Genomic DNA, 18,018 nt, shown 5'->3' with positions numbered 1-18,018 from the left:
AGAAAACGTATGGAAAAAAATTAGGGCCACTGAAAATAAAGTCACAATTCTAACACTGGTCAGAATTTTCAGTGGCCCTAATCAAGTCAATTTCTTTTTTCCCAGTCGCCCTAATCTTGAGTGCAAACAATAATACTAAATCTTGGTGAAAAAATTATAACGCTGAGTGCAAATAAATCTTGTGATATTGCAAAAGCCTATCAAAAAAAACAACAAAAAAATCCCCCGCTAGAACTGATGTGAACTATCATACAATTTAAAGGCAGCATGATGAAATATCAATGTGGGGCGCCTGTACACACCCTCGTTAAAATTCCAGGTTTTTAACACCTAAAAATATTCACACTATATTTCTTTTTCCCCACCTTTAATGTGATGGATATCCTGTGCAAATAAGACCTAGATGGGAATAAAACCCTTTAAATCTTTAAAAAGTAAAAACATTGCAGTGACCCAATTTCACAGCTGTGCGAACTCTTAAACCAAGACATTGTAGAAACACCTAGTGGCTTAATATTGGAGTTCTTTCATCCAATCAACCTTTGGATACATTTTAACAATAAATGTTAGAGGGACAAAAAAAAAGAAGAGAAAATTGTTGGTTATTATTTTTGGTAGCACAAAACAAAATCAGACCGATGTCACCTACAAGCCTCCAACCTGTCAGCTAAACTTAAAATCTACAGCTCCACTTGAATGTTCCTCTTACAGTTGCCATAGTAACCGAACACTACTTCCAGGAGTTACGCAGCAACGAGCCAGTGAATGTCACAGCAGCAGTTGATGCAAAGTTCTCGCGGAGCGGCCCTGAGTCACTCTGAATAGAGTGAACTGGGCCTCATCGCTTTCCCAGTCTTCTTATGAAGTTGCAAACTCTGACAGATGGTAAAATGCCAGGACGGCTCCGGATCAATACTCATCAAAACTTAAAGGTCATAAACCATCTGAAGGACTAAATATTTCAGCGGCAGACAGCAGCAGCCTCCTCCACCGCCTCCCTGACCGCCCTGACCGTCTTCACCAACAGATGCACGTCCTCACACCTCCCACGTCTGGCCCCTCTCCCCCAAAAGCCTCCTGAAAATGAAACAGCTGCCAATAAAATCCTCGTTTGTGCCAGCAATCCCCACAAACTCACCCCTGTCAAATAAATCAGAGGCAGACGTTGCTTTGGATGTGTTTACAGAGATGGTGGTTAGCCTTTTTTTTTGTTTTTTTTGTTTTTGTTTTTGATGGATGAATTTAGATCTATGACCGTAGCACCGGCCAGGTCTCCACTGAAGAGCAGCTTTACTTTGCAGATTGCACGTTTAAAAAATGGCTGATTGGTCGTCATCTCATTTGTAAATTCATTGGTGAACATAAACAGATATATTTGTTTGTTCATCAAAATCCCCTTATATTTACATAAGAATAAAAAATAACCTGTACATTTACTGATTAAACAAGAAGCAGGGAGTTATTTACACTTTCCCTTTATGCAACCTATTGCAAGTATTCTTTCTACATTCTGTAAACACAAATACTTATATACTCATACACATATGTACATACAATTCCTACTTGGATGTTTTATTAATATTTGTGAATTGAGTTTGATATGTTTAAATTACATCTAGAGTTCCTAATTGCACTTTCTGAACCAACATTTGAATGTAACAAACATTTGAAAGAACGTTTTCATTCAATTAAGAGCTTTAATTTGTCTGTATCGGATCGGTATCGGTCGATACTAAACCCCAGATATCAGTATCAGAAGTGAAAAACTTGGATCGGTGCATCCTTATTCATTCCTCTATACAAACGGGTCAGTTTGGTGTTAGGTCTGGGTTTAGGTGTGATAAAGTTTCCTACAGCTGCATGCATTGTCATATATTTATGATTCTCTACAGCCAATGAACATAAAATAATAAAATAATGGAAATAAAGTAAAAACTAATAATCTGTTATTTACTGTAAATAGCCTAATTTGCAGCTGTGCTGAATGTTGATGCAGCAATAAAAGCGTGAAAGAAAAAAAAAAAAGAAGTTCTGCTTACCTCTGCAAGGCTGCCAGCCTCCACAGAAGTGACTGAGGGTCAGCTAATGGGATTACGTGGGTTGGAAGCCATCATAAATGAAGTCCCCGGTGAGGAGCGGGGAGCCCCGTCTATCCCTTAACCCTCTTTAGAGCCTTGCCTTTCACAGCCAGTCAGACAGCCGCACTAAGACTCCTCCAGCTCTGCTGCTGCTGAACCAGCTGTGCTCTGGCTGCTCACTGTGTAAGACGGATGGCTTTTCACGTTTCTCCCCCTAGACGCCAAGAAGTTAAATTATATTAATAATTTAACTCTTTTTCTTTATAATGTTCTTACTTGATTAAAATTTTTAATTGAGTTAATTGCAGTATTTGCAATTAATTTTCGCAAGTAATCACATTTTAATCGAAAGTCACACATCGACAAAGTAAGCATTTTAAGCTTAAACATTTTTTGTTGCTAAATTATCGAGTTGACGCATAAACTCAACAAAGATATTTATTGTTTTTTAAACTGTCATTTAGATTATTCAACCATCGAATTGGTGCGAAGTGCTGTACAGTTTTGAAGAGTTTCAGAAACCCCTGATCATTCATGTAACTTCTTTGAAAAATTCTACTTTACGAATGTGGACTGTGAATGCTAACATTAGCTTTGGGGATGTCTTTACTTGACGCAGCCAGTTTAGCATTGAGATGCTATTTTAGACTTGAATAACTTACTCTGATAGGCTAACTCCTTCTAGCACAACTTGAACACAATAGTCTTTTACAGCCTCAGATTATATGTTTTTTTAAGCAAAAATTAACCACAAATTGGTCAGAAGAAGCAAGTTGTTGTTTGTGGATGCTGCTTGTGCGCCAGATTTATAGACGTACCAGAAACGTTCAGGTACAAATGTTCCAGCTGCAACCTTTGCATGTTAAAAAGAGTTGATGTTAAAAATTTTAATATCCATGCAACTAATTTAATCAAAATTTATGCCTTTGAATCTTCTCTGTTGCTCACTAAGCAGCTTTAGCTTAGTGAGATTTGTAAACATTCATTCCTAACACTTACCTCAGATTCCTAACTGAATTTAAGGCTGAACTTTGACTGGGTCATTCTTACACATGCACATGCTTTTTACCTGACCTGCTCCACTGTAACTCTTCCTCTGTGTTTATTCGTTGTGTAAGTCTCTGCTCTGATCTGACTTATTTTTCAACCTCTAAATCAGGGGTGTTTAAGATTATTGTCAATTTCTTCCATCTTCTTCACAATAAACTTTACAATCAATTAATCATAAATTCAGGAATCCAGTCATACAGAAAATATGGTTTTCCAAACCAACTATTTGTTTTTTCTAAATAGTTTTCTTTCAGGAGTTCCCTGCATTCAGCTCCAAACCAGTCAGCTTGAGCAGCTGTCCAGTCTCTGTTGAAACAAAGCTTCCCCACAGCTTGATGCTGCCACCACCGTGTTTGTGTCATTGTGTGTTCAGGGAGATTAGTTTAAAAAGTTCCATGTTGGTCTCATCTAACCAGCTACAATCAGTTGTAGAATGAATTCTACTTTAAACCTTCTACATTTCCGGCATGTGTATATTTAAGATGCTAGGACTTCCCTCTCCTACGCGCGCCAACGCTAACTCCTCATGCTTTCTTCGTCCTGCAGAAACGTGAGCTCAGACGGGGCAGAGGCTCGGCGCAGACTGAGGGAATGCGCAGGCCTGGTGGACGCTCTGCTGCACGCGCTGCAGTCCGCTGTGGGGAAGAAAGACATGGACAACAAAGTGAGGAAACGACCCGGCTTCCACCGCGCGCTGCGCAGCAGGTGCAGCTGATGCTATGGCTGTCTCTCCTCTCTCCACAGTCCGTGGAAAACTGCGTTTGCATCATGAGGAACCTCTCCTATCACGTGCACAAAGAGGTGCCTGGTGCCGAGAGATTCCAGGACCCGTCGGCCCTGCAAGCCCCCGGATCCGCAGGGCCACAAAGGAAAAAGAAGGATGATGCTGGCTGCTTCGGGGGAAAGAAGGCCAAAGGTGAGAAGACGGGAAGGGAAAGAGAGGAATCATAAATCTGCCTGGAAAATTAAACTGTTATCCTCCTCCTGTCCAACAATATCTGAAATTAACCAGTTGATGACAATTGTTTTTGTCAGATTATGTTCAGTAAATATAAAGTCCGGCTGTCAGTTTGCTGGGTCACATTTTATTTTCAGTTGTCAGAAGAAGATAAAAAATTATATCATCAGGAATATAATTGGAAAAAGAAGATCTGGCCTTGAACACAGTTCTTAGGGAGAAATAATTGTTGGCCTGTTCTCTGAGAACAGCGCTAACACACAGTAGTTTCTGTACAGCTGAAATGAACGTAGACTAGATCTAACCGCAGTGTCACATAGAGATTGAAATCCAGATGTGTAATCAGCTCAAACCCAGTCGTTGACGTTTCCAGGCTCTTCCCACTCAGCCGTTCTGATAAAACACTTATTCACACTCTGACATCTGATGCCACTTTTAAACATATTCCCTTTTTTACTGTCTACCTTCCCTCACAGCCTCATAGTTGAATCTGTTTTTTTTGCCTATGAGTGTATCGTCACCAAATCCTCCGTGTTACACCGCTCTCGTTGCATTCCCCCTGCACACACACACACAAACACACCCTTTCTTAACCGTCTGTTACGGCCGTCACTGATTCACCTTCAGGAAATAATGACTTATTTTTGTGTTGACGTGTGTAACACTGCACCTCCTTGACACACACTCACACACACACACACGCAAACATGCACGTCTTTTTTTTTCACCATGCCTATTCTCTCTTCTCCCTGCTTTGTGTTTTTTGGCATTGCTGCTGCTTCCTTGGATAACTATAGAGGAATGGTTTAATCAAGGTGAGTGCCCTCCCCTCCCATTCTCTCCTCCCTCTCAGCTCTCCACTTCCTCCTCCTCATCTTCATCCCCCCTCCTCCTCTCCTTCTCCCTCCCCCCCTGGCTGTAGAGTGCAGTTAGAAATAGTTTTGGTTGTCCTCCAGAAGACCCTGAGGAACTTCCAAGGATTTCAGAAAATTGTAGTATTCATTCCATGTGTATTTCCTTGCCATAGCGAACAACCCCAGCTCAGAGTCAAACGGGCTTTTTTTTTTTTTTTTTTTTTTTTTTTTTTTTTTTTTTTTTTTTTGTGATGATTTAAACTTCGTAGCTGAAGTATCTGATTTGTATCTATTAAAAAAGGTTTAGGAAATGCTCTCCAAAGTGTTTCTCCTTTAGTTTAGCTGTTAAATTGGGCTTCATATAAACATGGTTATGAACTTTATTGTCACTTTTTTAGAGTCTGTATTAAAGATGAATAGATTTCAAAGCGTGACGGTTGAACATTATGCTCTCTGCAGCCTCTGCCAGATCAACAGAGGATTCATTTAACTAAAATCTTCAGGCATTACAGGAGAACAGAACAAAAATGGAGGTATACTTTTGTTGATGTCAAATAAATAAAATCGACACTGGAATATAAATTCCCAAAATACTTCCTTTGTATAGCAGCCCACTTTAAATAATGCTTTTCTAAGACAAAGCTATGAAACAGAAATAAGCATGTGCTTGACATAATGTCCGCACTGCTTTTTAAATTTTTTTTTTTCTTTTTTTCTTGTTGAACTTCATATCTCCACACAACTGAACTGTTCAGACCGTTCTTGTCAACGATGTCATTCGCTGCGTCGTCTTCTTCTCTTCTTCAGTCATGTCCTACCTGTTATCTTAAGTAATGCTCAAACGTTAGCCGTTAGCACGTCTGGCAGCTGCTGTTCCTTCTGCGTCAGTCTGACTTTGCATCGCTCTATTTCAGCTGCATGACCAGTCTGGCTCGGAGCAACTCTTCTCATCATCAGCTGTTCATCTTTTCTATATGTGTATTGAGGACAAATTACTTTGAGATTTATCTTTCGTTTTATCGCTAACGTTGATCGTGGCTTTCTCTGTGCTGCTGTTGCCGTCTGATTTGATGTGATATACGGGGTTTTGTGAGCAACGTCACCCACAAGGATACATGAGTCCTGAAAGGCTAAAGTGAAACTACACAGCTTTGAGAAAATAGTCATTCCCAATTTAACTTCTCTGCATTTTGTTGACAACAAACTTTCCTGTATCCATCCGTTCCTGCTGTGTAGCATGGTGTTGGCAGCATTATGCTCTGGAGATGAACTAGAGAAGTTAGAGATTTGTTGGTGGCTTTGAACGACTTCAGTCTGGGTGGATGTTCAGCTTCCCTCAGCGAGACGACCCTTACAGTACAACCAGAGCTAGAATGGACCAGAACCACTTTGTCGCCATCTAGTGGTTGGAATTATGCCCATATTTCAATATACTTAGCTTATTTGCTGGATGTGCAGGTTTGGTTTGTGCTTATGAATTCTACTTAATTTAGAATCTGCTTTACAGCAAAATCTATTTTTATGTAATTGTACATAAGAAATTATATGTAGAAATATTTCAAAACCCATGAATTTCATTCCAGTTTACAAATATGCACTACATCATGTTGGTAAAAAAATAAATAAATAAAAAATCCCATAAAAATTTATATGTAAACCACGGTTCAGACTCAAATAAAATGTCTGACAAAGTTAATTTCAGCATCTGAAATTTGGTGCTAAATTCTTGGATAAATAGACAGATTAGATCAACAACAAAGATTTGCTGTTTTTAATTGTATTTGTTTGCAGATGTTGCTTGTACGTCAGATTTATAACTGTCTTTTTAAGTGGTTTTCTGGTTTCTTTAGGTTTTTTTTTTTGGTTCATGGTCATGAACGCTGTTCGTTCCCATCTATCTGCTTCTTGTGTAAATGCAAACTCTCTTGTTTCTACCTAGGTGAATGTGTTCCCAGCCCAGGCTTCATTTATGTTTAGTTTAATTTGGACTTTTTCCAACTTATAACCCATCCCCATATTGTCATGTCTGTCCGTCATAGAAAAATCCATTTAGGGTCCAACTGGTCCATTAACACTGATATCAACCCTCCAAACCCGTGTTTGTCTCTTGTCTGTTACATCATCCTTAGAAATGTACGTTTCTGCTGGTAACATCTTCTTCTCTCCTTATTCCTCCCACGCAGGCAGAAAGAATGGTGAAAATGACAAAAACTACGACACTTTGGATCTACCTAAACGTACAGAGCCTTCCAAAGGTACGTCCTTCCCTCTGTTAACGGAGGCTCTGGAAAAAGAGCAGATAAATGGTTAGGAGGTCATTAATAGTGTAGGAAGCTCTTGATAGACAAAACAAATAGTTGTTTTATTTTTGTGTCACCAGTGCTGATTATTAGCTAACTTGTATTTCTTGGCTGCAGCAGAAGAAGAGGATCTTTATTTCAGAGTGAGCTCTAGAAGTCTGCATTTGAAGAACTCCTGCTTGATTTAATTTTTTCAAACTGTAATGTGTATTGATAATTAGGACTGAAGTTGAAAATTAGCCTCCTATTAACATGCTAATCAGTGATTTAATTGTTGTTAAGGAAAAAAAAATAGACATATTAAATCTGATTATGAACACAAGCTACAGATTTTCTCATCTTGGCTGAAAGCTTTACAAGCAAACAAACAAACAAACTTCTTCTCTCCTCATTCCTCCCAGATGATAAAAGCCTCTGGCCTACTTTATCAGTATAAGTACATCTGATTCTCTGCCCTTCCCCTATTTACAGACATGTTCAGCATTTTCTGCTGAGTTGGAGCCAAGCCGCTTCTTGGCCACAGCCAGAGTTTTCTGGAGTCTTCACTGTTTGACTCCAGTAATATAGAAATACTATACTAGTACTTTTTAAGTACTCTTAGTGACCATCGTTACATTCTAAGGACAGAGTGGGAACACCGCCTGAACTGTGGAGTATGGTAGTGGCAGCATCATGTTGCGGGGCTGTTTTGCAGCAGGAGGAACTGGTGCACTTCATGACATGGATGCCATGATGAGGAAATAAAATGATGTGGAAATATTGAAGCAACATCTAATGGACAGTGACACCAAGCTTACAGTCAAAGTGGCTGAAAGACTTTGTTTTTTGCTGTGGTTATCGTAAAACCCCAGTGATCTGAAAAGGTTTGTAAACTTTTCATTTCTGAGATAGGAGCAAATGAATCTGCGAGATTTCTCTTAAATGATGGCGTTTAGCAAATAGAAATAAAGTTGGTAATTCTAAACACAAGAGAAGTTTGCTTTGATTTAGCAACAATAAAAAGATGCATGTCTTTTTATTAGGGGTATGTGAACGTCTAGTTTCAGCTGTGCATCGTTTCCATTATGATTTGAGAGTATTTTCAATCAACCAGGACATTTACTTTTGATACCAATACTTAGTATTAATGGCCCTTGATAAAACGATATCAATAACAAAGTGATATTTACAAGTAACACTTATAAATAAATGAATGTATTTTTATTTACATTGTATTTAAAAAAATGTTGTGAAAATGTATCTTGTCAATAACCAGTAGAAAAACCTTTGTTGGCATTACATCAATCAACCTCCTATGAAAACTGCTGACCAGCTTTCTTTATGCTTCCACTGATATTTTTACATTATTTTTTACATAAAATCATAAAAATGTAAACAACCCTGACTGTCCATTTCATGACTGTCATAGAACAGAGGGTCTTCAGTCAGAAGCTCCTCCAAACTTGTTGTAATACAGACTGCTACAGGAGATCTTTTGAATTGAATAGAATATTTTTGACAATGTATTTTCTTTGACTTTGGAACGCCTCCTTTCCATCTCGCTCCAAAAACAATCAGATTAAGGTCAGGACTTTAACTGGGACACTTGAAAATTTCAATGTCACTTCAAGTCAGAAGAAGCTCAATTTAAAAGGACTTGAAACCTACATTTACCGATTGTATGGATAACTCTGGGTATAAAAAGCATAATAGTAACAATGAGTTTTGTCCATATTTTCTTAGTATTAACAGCTCTAGACACAAAGAGACATCAAGTAGACTTCCAGTGTGTTAGCTGACTGTGTGTGTGAAGGATGTTACCTTACCCGGTGTGAAGGTGTGTGTGAGAGAGAGAGGCCACCCATCCGTCTTCTCCCGACTGTGGAATTCGCCTGCTCTCCTCAAACACTTCGGCGAAGTCTATATCACTTCCGCTTGGAGCCATAATCACCTATATTAACACAGCAAAGAGGGCTCTCTCTAACTAGATCACTGCTAATTGCCGTGCTTTTAAAAGTTGAGGCCATTTTGCCCCCCCTTTTTTTTTATCACTTCTTAAATAAGGGATAGCAGATGAGCTCCAAGGATGATAATTAATACCTTGTCTGCTGGCTGGGGTTTATGGACAAAAGCCAAGCCGAGACGCCGTAGTTGAGGCATGGGTTGCATTTATCTTCGACGGCGTGGAAATGACACCCCCTCTGAGTTTGGATGGCAGTTACCTTTACAGGCAGGTCTAAATGTCAGCTGCAGCTTTTTATTTGTAAACAGCAAGCCATATATTTCCTCGCCTGCAGACAGAAAAATCGGTTCAATTTGATGTTTATTAGCTTGACATGCATAGCAGCAACTAGGTACATAAGCTTAATAACCAGAGCCGAATCCACATTAACCTTTAGAACACTTTTTTTTTTTTTTCTTCCACTTTCTCCTCTCTGCTGCTGATTCAAAGGTGCTCAGCGCTGCAAGATTGCAGAAGCCTTCAGGGAACCTTGCTTGTTTTTGTTTATTTTTTATTTTTTTTACCTCTCTGTGTGTGGTTCAGACTCCTACGTTCCTCACCGCTTCCACCGGTCAGCTGTGGGGATTTTGCAGGGGCAGCAGCTCTCATTTTGTGGCGATGGCTAAAGGAGATATGGGAGATTACATGTGTATCCCAGTCCTGATGTGTTGCTAGATAGAGGGAGGTCAGTTCCTGGAGCAGACTGGATGTGGCAGTGGCCAGTGATTAATCTTGGTGTGTGTGTGTGTGCATGTGTGCGTGTGTGTGTGTTGGAGAAGGAAGGAGCACAAAATATGGACACTAAAATTAGTATTCTTCACATCGTCTCTTTTCTTTTTTTCTTTTTACAATTTTTATTTTATTTTTTTTACCCAGCATCATCAGCAGATTTTTTTAATCATCTTGCTATCAGCATAGAAAAAAGTTTGTATTTAATTTGTCCCTTCGTTACCATGGAAGCAAGGTGCCGTTTTTACAACTGGGCTGATTAGCATCTTAGAAGCTCAAATGCAAACCCCAAACCCCAGTGGAGTTATAAAGGAGGCTCCATGGATGCAGGAGGAGGAAGTTCAAATCATCTTTTCCATCCATCTCAATGGGGGTAAGGATTATATCGCTGACTCCAACGTCTCTCTTTTCCCAGGTTTCTAACCGTACGGCCATGCAGTGACTTAAAGAGGAGCGGCAAAAGCAAATGAGGCGGATTAGCAGAGCTGGTGGTGTCATCCAGAACACGTTGCTATGAAACATAGTCTTTACTGCCTGGATATTGAGCAATTAGCATTTGATTCAGTCAGAAACCTCTTCAGATTCGTTGTGAGACTGACTGCTACCAGCATCACCATCCACAATAACACTCTGAAGATACTTGGATGATATAAATTACATCATTTAATTTCCATTTGGGGATAAATTATGTATTTTTTATTTGAATTTGAATTATTTGCAGCAAACATGTAGATATTCTATAGTGGAGACAAGTCAATTCAGAGGAATATGAGAAATGTTATCCGTAACGATCAGTAATTCCTTCAGGATGATTTCCGTTTGGGACAAAATGTCCACTGAAATATATGCAGATGCATTACAACCTGAAAACATTTCGTTTTTAGGTTTCCACAAACAAAACAAAACAAAAGGATGATAGTTAATAATATAACTATTCAAGGCAAATATTGAGTATTCTTTGCTTTTCACCATGAAAATAATAAAAAAATATTTTAAACTGTTTTATATTTTATTTGCAAATATATATAAATATATATTTTGGTCTTACCTTACCCCATTACCTGTGTTAGTTTCACCATTCCTCAATTATTATTATTGTTTAATTATTCAGTTTCCCTTTGGGATCAATCAGTATTTTTGAACTGAATTGAATTTGCTTTCAGAGCAACAGAGGCAGATTGCAGGTGGCTAAAGTGCAGAATGAGAGAGACCCAGGAAGATTGGATGGATTTTTTATTTTATAGTTTTTCCCATGCTGGCGCAGATCCTGAGGAACTGGAAATAACAGTGTAACCGAAGTAATTAGCTGTTAAAAAGAGCTGGTTGTGTGGCAGGCACTGAAATTATAAAATACTTTCTCATCACTTCATCAAAACCACATAATTTAACTTTCAGATAAAGAAAATTAAAAAAATCAGTGAGACGAGTGGAGTAAGGAAAAAGAAAGGCGAAGGTTTCACGTGTGGAAACTCGCCTGGCACGGAGACCTCAACTCCTTTCTTTGCAGGAAAATAAACTCCTGTTAAACATCGTTCTTTTTTCTTTTTTTTTTTTGTCTTTTCTTCCTCCTGAGTTGTGTCCCAGACTGAAGGGAGGCGCACAGAATACCGAATTAGCTGTTTGTTGCGCTGGAAGGAACTCTGTGTATGCCTCAGATTAATTAGCCTTCACCCGTTTTTCGCTGAAGCCATCTCTGCCTTTCCACACTCATCTGGCCTCCCTCACACGCATCGCTCCGCTGTGCTGCCGCGGGTGAGTGCAGATGAGGGGAGAAGTGCCTCACATCTCCTCTGAGTGTGTGGGTGTGTGTTCTCAATGAACCGCAGCAAACGCGCCGCATGAAAACAAGTGTTTACTTCTCTGTGGAAGTGAAATGAGGATCCTTTGAAATTAAGAGAGGAGGAAAGCTGGGATCCTTGTAGACTTAAGTGCTTGACAGGTCATTTTCTGGGGCTGTTTCGGTTTGGCTATGATAACCTAATCACAGGTGGCATCTCGGGTGCCGGGAGTAATTTTGCTCTGGCCGTTTCTTGTGCGCCTAGATTCCAACATTGTCAGTTCAATGAAAAGAAGCAAATTCCTAGTTTGACTGAACTCAACAACATGAAAAAGACAACAGAAAGCAGATTAAGTGGTGTGTGACACATCAATGAAACCTAAAGAGTTTGTATAAACTGAATTTGTTCTGCTCTCTCCGGGTTGTACGCCGACTCTCGTCCAATGTGACCAGATCTCAACCATTGTCCACAATATACATGACAAGTGTTTGTACGTTTAATATTAGCCTTTTCTGTGCTACCATCACAAACATAAATACTTGAACTTTACTCAATTCTAAGGGGACGACTTGAGACGTTAATTGGAACCAGCTTTTTAGTCATACGAGACTAAAATTGAGCCTCTCAGTAGCAAACACCAGCGGTCAGACATACTGGTCTGACAGTTCACTTTGAAATGGCCCGAGAAACTTTTTAGAGCGCGCGATATGATAAACTCTGACTTATCAGAAACAAAAACACATGGCTCTATCAGTAAGTGTAAAATGGGTCGCCACTATATACAGAAATACTTTATTCGACACAAAGTCAACCTCATCCTTTGCCGTCTGAGCCGTCGCGCATAAATCCTTCAGGAAACCTGAGCGTATTGAGGACCCAAGAGTGTTTAATTAGTTCTGCCAATAAATGTGGCACCAGATCACTGAGTTGACTGGAGTAGTGATAGACGTTGAGGGTCTTTTCCCATTAAAAAAAAAAAAAAAAAAAAAAAAAAAAAAAACTGTTAAAAATGTTGACCCTACTTTTTTGTTAAACTGGTATCTTGTATTGGAAAAAATGAGGCGTCTAACCTTAAAATGCTCAAGTAAAGACCTAACTTTATTTCTTGCTATTGTATACATACTTGTTTGTAAGAGGCCTTCCCAAAACCCCATTGTGAGATGGTTTTTTTTTTTTTTTTTTTTTTTGCCAACTCTGAGCCACAGAAGGCTTCAGGCCAGACTCAAGATTCACCAAAGAGAGATTTATTTATAGATTTATTAATCGATTATAGATAATTTATAGATGGGGTTAGAAGCACTTCGGCATCCAGGCAGAAGACCTGGATGCCTCCCTTTGGTTCTCCTTCCATCTTACAGATTATTTTTCTCACAATTCACAAAACTGCAACATTTACTGAGATGACTTCTGTGTTGCCTAGAAGCCAGGTATTTAATTTGTGTTGTTGTTTGACAGACTGGACTGCAGTGCCTGTGTGTGAAGCATTGTGTAACCCTGTCCAATATCGGCCTGCTGAATCTGTATTTGGACAAATGCCAGGGTATCTTTCTCTTAGAAACGGAGCTTTATTCTTATTGTTTGGGTTGGTACAAACAAGCAAACTTTCTGTTTGTTTGCACTGTTGCGTTGCTGCTTCATCATTGGTTGAGAGCGGCAGCAGACGATCGTCCCAATGATTTTTTTGCCATGCTGTTTGCAGAGAGCAAATACGGTGAAACGGGTTCATTTCCCAGCACTAAACGTCTTCTGTAACGACTGCAGTCCCAGAATTCCTACAGGCTGGAGTCTTTCTGTTTCTGCTTTGTTCCCAAACTAAAAGCAGAACTCTGGATTATAAACGCCAAGTGGCGCAGGTCGCATAAAACGCTTCCTTCCTGTGGAATCTAACGCCCGCGTAGCAAATGCTGACTCCAGCGATCAGTGTGCTGAACTCGTTCTACTTCCTGGCAACCCGTCGACCGCCTCGGCTTAATAACTTGCCCTTTATGTCCTAAATGAACACCTCACACAATTGTTTCAGTTCACCTCCTTCCCTCCACCTCCTCTTCCTCACTGCTTCCTGTCACATTTTGCAGTGAGGTGGCACTCTGAGCGAAGGTGGAAACCTCATGATCCCTTGACCCAGACGCGCTGAGGTCCAAGGCAGCGACAAAAGGCATCCGCATGGGCGTATAAGCTTACACCGGCACACGCTGACGCACGATCACGCCGTGCCTCTCACCCTGGGCTCCTTTGCTATTTTGACACATAGCATCCATCCACATAGAGTTGGTTCCAGACTGTCTGGCTCCTTACATCGCTTACTTTATCTGTGTAGCCTCTTTTATTGCAGTTACCCAGGCATTGCGTCTTTCTTTTGCCAAATATGTAATGGGTTGTATGGTATTTTTGCTCTGGATGCGATCATGACCAGAAGCTAAACCTCTCCCGCTCTTTTAAAGGAAAGGAGGTCAGTGCATCGTGAAGAATCATAAATGACTTATAAGTTTCCCATGCTACACCAACAGTAAGATGAGTCAAAGTAAAGTGGGATACACACAGACAGAAGCCAAAGAAAGTGCTTTATAAAACAAAAACTAAACAATGTCCATTTGTAATATTACTAATATACAAAACCTTACAGTGTTTCACACTTGAAAAAGAGGAAAAGTTTAATACGCCTCTATAGCATCCCGTTCCTGCCTTTTGAGTCTTTTGATGAAAAGACGCAACTATAAAGCAAGAAGCAAACAGCAGAATGTGAGAAGTTGACTTAGGTGGGACGACCTTTGTGTTTGTTGCAGACACACAGAGGTTTGCATAACAATGTTATTCCTAGGAGGGCTCGTCAAAAGCTGCTCCAGACATCATTAGCGGAGCGAAGTCCTTGCAGATACATCATCACAGCATTTCTCCACCTGCGTTTTTTTTTTTTTTTTTGGAGAAGACTCATCGTTTCAGTGCGCAAACCCAACCGCAATGCTTCAGCCCACTGCAGCATTTATTTATTTCATCCATCCTTGCCCTCAAAACTTCACTCTCTCCCCCTCCAACCCTCCTGCTTTCCCTCAAAGAATCAGAAAATGATGCTGGGAGTTCCCCAGGAGCCCGCAACATCAATCTCTTAACTGATTATCCTCGTCGTTTGCCGCTCCCGTCTCCCTGGACCCGAGGAGTTGGAGGAAAGTGATAATTGGAACAAACATGATTTCAGGGAATTACTGGGGGGGAAAACAAAAAGCTGCAACTCTTAGCTTTGTCTCATTCGAGGCAGAGGAGGGCTGCTTAGTGTTTCTACGAAGGACGCTTTAGTGTACTTAAAAGCAGATTAAAGTTTTGCTGATTATCACAGGAGGGGAAGAAAACCAGAACTCCACGATGCGTCGTTTCACTGTTACTGTGATCGGAAAGGAAAGTCTGCAAAAATGTACTCGGGTGTAAAACGGCAGAGACGCCTGCAAAACGGAGCAAGAGGGAAACTGGGACGGTGAACCTATCTTTCTGCTCCTCCATTTTATGATGTAAAGAAATCTGATTAAGAAACTGATCCAAAGGGAGCATAAACCTGTTCAGAGAGCACAACTTTAATAGTTTTTCATCTTATGGCTTGGAAAGCTGTCTTTTCATAACCTAATGTCTTATTGCATTGTCATCCGTCTGAATATTCAGAAATAATAGTAAAAAAAAAAAAAAGATGCAATCAAGTTACAGAGAAGAGAGCAATGTAACTGTTTCCTACTTTTCAAAGCCCTTTTGTTTGTCTGGGCTGTGACTGCCACGGTTTTTAGATTTTAATACACATTTGATTCAATGACAGGTTCGTTGAAGCGGGCAGGGGCTGTGAGAGGGGAGGGGGAACCCATTTCATCCTCTCTGCCTTTTATTGGACTCTTATCAGCACACACAAATCCAGATTCGTCTGAGTTATTGTGGTTGTCTGCAAACAGCCGTGGAGCTTGTTTACTCACATAAATATTTTCAGAGTCTGAGTCCCGCTCGCGCGCACACAGACACGCCCCACAAACAAAGCGCGGGGTCGTCAACCACAAACTGTGATATCATGTCCCTATTAGAGGCGATGATGTTTATCCAGGAGGTTAGAGAGGGAGGAAATATTGCCAGGGAAAATTCAGCATGGGCCGTCTGTGTCCGTGACGGAGAGGCTGAAGGGAGCGAGAGACCCCTGTGTCTGTGACACGGACACAGACGCAGGTAAATCCCTGCATGGCTGTGATGCCAAAGCTCTGATTGAGCCGGTTGTTTTCCTGGCTTCCTAAGAAGCATTTTCCAAATAAAAAATCGGAAGTGTTGCGTTTAGGCATTCTGCTTCCTCTGAATCAATACTTTGAACAATCAGGTTTTGGCTGAAATGAAAGCTCTAAATCTTCTTGGGTACGTCTCCGCCAGCTTTTCAAATTTATGGCCCTTTTCCACCAGCACCTGCCAGCGCAACTCGACTCAACTCTGTTTTTAACAGTTTGTGTCATTTTCTGTTGCAGCTGAGTACAGCTGGGCCGTCCCAGAGTCCAAAAAGTGATACGTACGCAACACAACAACGGCAAACGTTCTGCTCAGTGTGTCTTAAAAACTCCAGATATGTTCGGTCGCTGTAATGAGTTTTTACAAATGTTGGATCAGATTACTGTAATGAACGCACCTGGCCAATCAGTAGCTGACTGTCTTGTGGCATTACATTTTAAGCCTGAATGAACGTTTAAAACCCCTGCAAAGTAGTTAATTTTTTTTTAAAAAGGGGGCCTGTACCATGTAACCATTACTAGAGGAAAACACTTAAGAGCTAGTAGAGATGAGCAGGAGCTAGCACGAAAGGATAAATCAGAGGCTAACAAGTTCATAGGCTCTGTATGCTTTTGCAAGTCACTGTGGAGTGTCAGAATGTACTAAGTCGGTGTGTACAAAGTGCGTTTCTTCCAGTCTCAGCCTGGATGACATGAACATCCAGGAGATGTGTACACCTAAAAGTGTACACATTTCCTTTGTAAATGTTTTTCTTGTGTTATAAAAGATGACAATGATTATCTCTAATAATCATTGTCAGTCTCAGGTTCTAGTCTCTAGAGCCTGAGACTGACAATTAGTCTCAGGCTCTAATTGGTAGAACTTTGGTCAGTTTAGAAATGATAAACATCTCATTCAAAGTTCTACATTTCAACATTTTATGTTGTTTTAACCTTTGTTGAAGCTGATCACTTTTTCATACTCTACATTTGGATAACTGTATTTAATTGCTTCGCCGAAGTGATCCACTCTTACCTGCTCCCTGTTTTCCAGACAGCTGTCCCCATCCACCATGCAATATTCATTTCTCAGCCTCCACAGTTTCTCCTTGCTCTCTCTCCAACTTTCCTCTCATTTGTCCCAGTCACTTTTCCTTCTTTTCCCAAAACCACCAAATTATTCTTCTCTTCTCTTTGGTCACTTGCTTCTTTTGCCTTTTCCTTCTTATTCACTCCCAATTTCTTTACATATCTCAACATATATTGTTTCCCGGTTTTCTTATCCCCCCTCAGTCTTCTCCTCATGTATATAGAGACATATATAGGACGTAAGAACTCTTGTGAATTTTTTGTCGAGCCATAGCATAGCTCCTCCTTGACAACTTAAGCTTATATTGATGATTTACACTCAAGTGAGCAACCAAAAAAGAAACCGAGGAAGATCCATCTTCCTCCATTGCTTCCCCCCCGCCCCCGAGACTCTCCTCTCTCATTCTCTCTCTCTCTCTCCAGCCTCTTTCCTCTTCTCTTTTACATTCCTTTTCCCATCCTCTTGTTGTTGCAGGAGTTTAAATTTGGTTTGTGTCTGAGTAAGGACGTGACTCGCCTGGGTAAGGACAAGCAGGCACTCCAGGTGATGCTGATAGACTATTAAGCCATAGAAACATTCTCGCAGACACTGAAACACTTGAAAGCACACGCAGACGTCTCCTCTCTCCGAAACACTCTGAGCGTCTGACAGACTGCTACACAGGCCACAAGCAGGTCTCAGGCTCTAATTGCCACAACTTTGGTCAGCTGCTGCACAACTGGAATAACATTTAGAAATGATAAACATCTCATTCAAAGTTCTACATTTCAACGTTTTATGTTGTTTTAAGTCTTATCTTTTAAATAACCAAAATGTACTACTCTGCAGGGAGTTTTTATTTTCCTTTTCCTGCTATTTGTGACCTGATTCATTGATTTCCACACAACTTACTATGTTGCATTTATGCTAAAACCCCATAATCTATTGAAAACCCTCTATACTCAGACACATGAAGCTTATTTTGTGAAATACTGAGTCCTGTC

General features: G+C 40.3%; 1 protein-coding gene across 5 annotated transcripts in view; it reads left to right on the top strand.

Annotated features, from left to right (window-relative positions):
• Positions 1–18,018, top strand: part of arvcfb (ARVCF delta catenin family member b) — a 258,356-nt gene that overhangs the window by 214,172 nt on the left and 26,166 nt on the right. For 3 of the 5 annotated variants that reach the window (XM_016673815.1, XM_007556945.2, XM_007556943.2), the window contains 4 exons: positions 3,675–3,792; positions 3,873–4,044; positions 4,884–4,901; positions 7,124–7,195. In XM_016673815.1, coding sequence (XP_016529301.1) covers positions 3,675–3,792; positions 3,873–4,044; positions 4,884–4,901; positions 7,124–7,195 — 380 coding nt within the window. The remainder of the gene's footprint in view (positions 1–3,674; positions 3,793–3,872; positions 4,045–4,883; positions 4,902–7,123; positions 7,196–18,018) is intronic. The other 2 variants (XM_007556944.2, XM_016673814.1) reach the window with 2 other exon arrangements.

This window comes from Poecilia formosa, unplaced genomic scaffold (genome assembly GCF_000485575.1).
Source record: "Poecilia formosa unplaced genomic scaffold, Poecilia_formosa-5.1.2 Scaffold82, whole genome shotgun sequence".
NCBI lineage: Eukaryota > Metazoa > Chordata > Actinopteri > Cyprinodontiformes > Poeciliidae > Poecilia > Poecilia formosa.
Note: the sequence above shows the minus strand (reverse complement) of the source record. Positions and strands in the feature narration are given on the sequence as shown.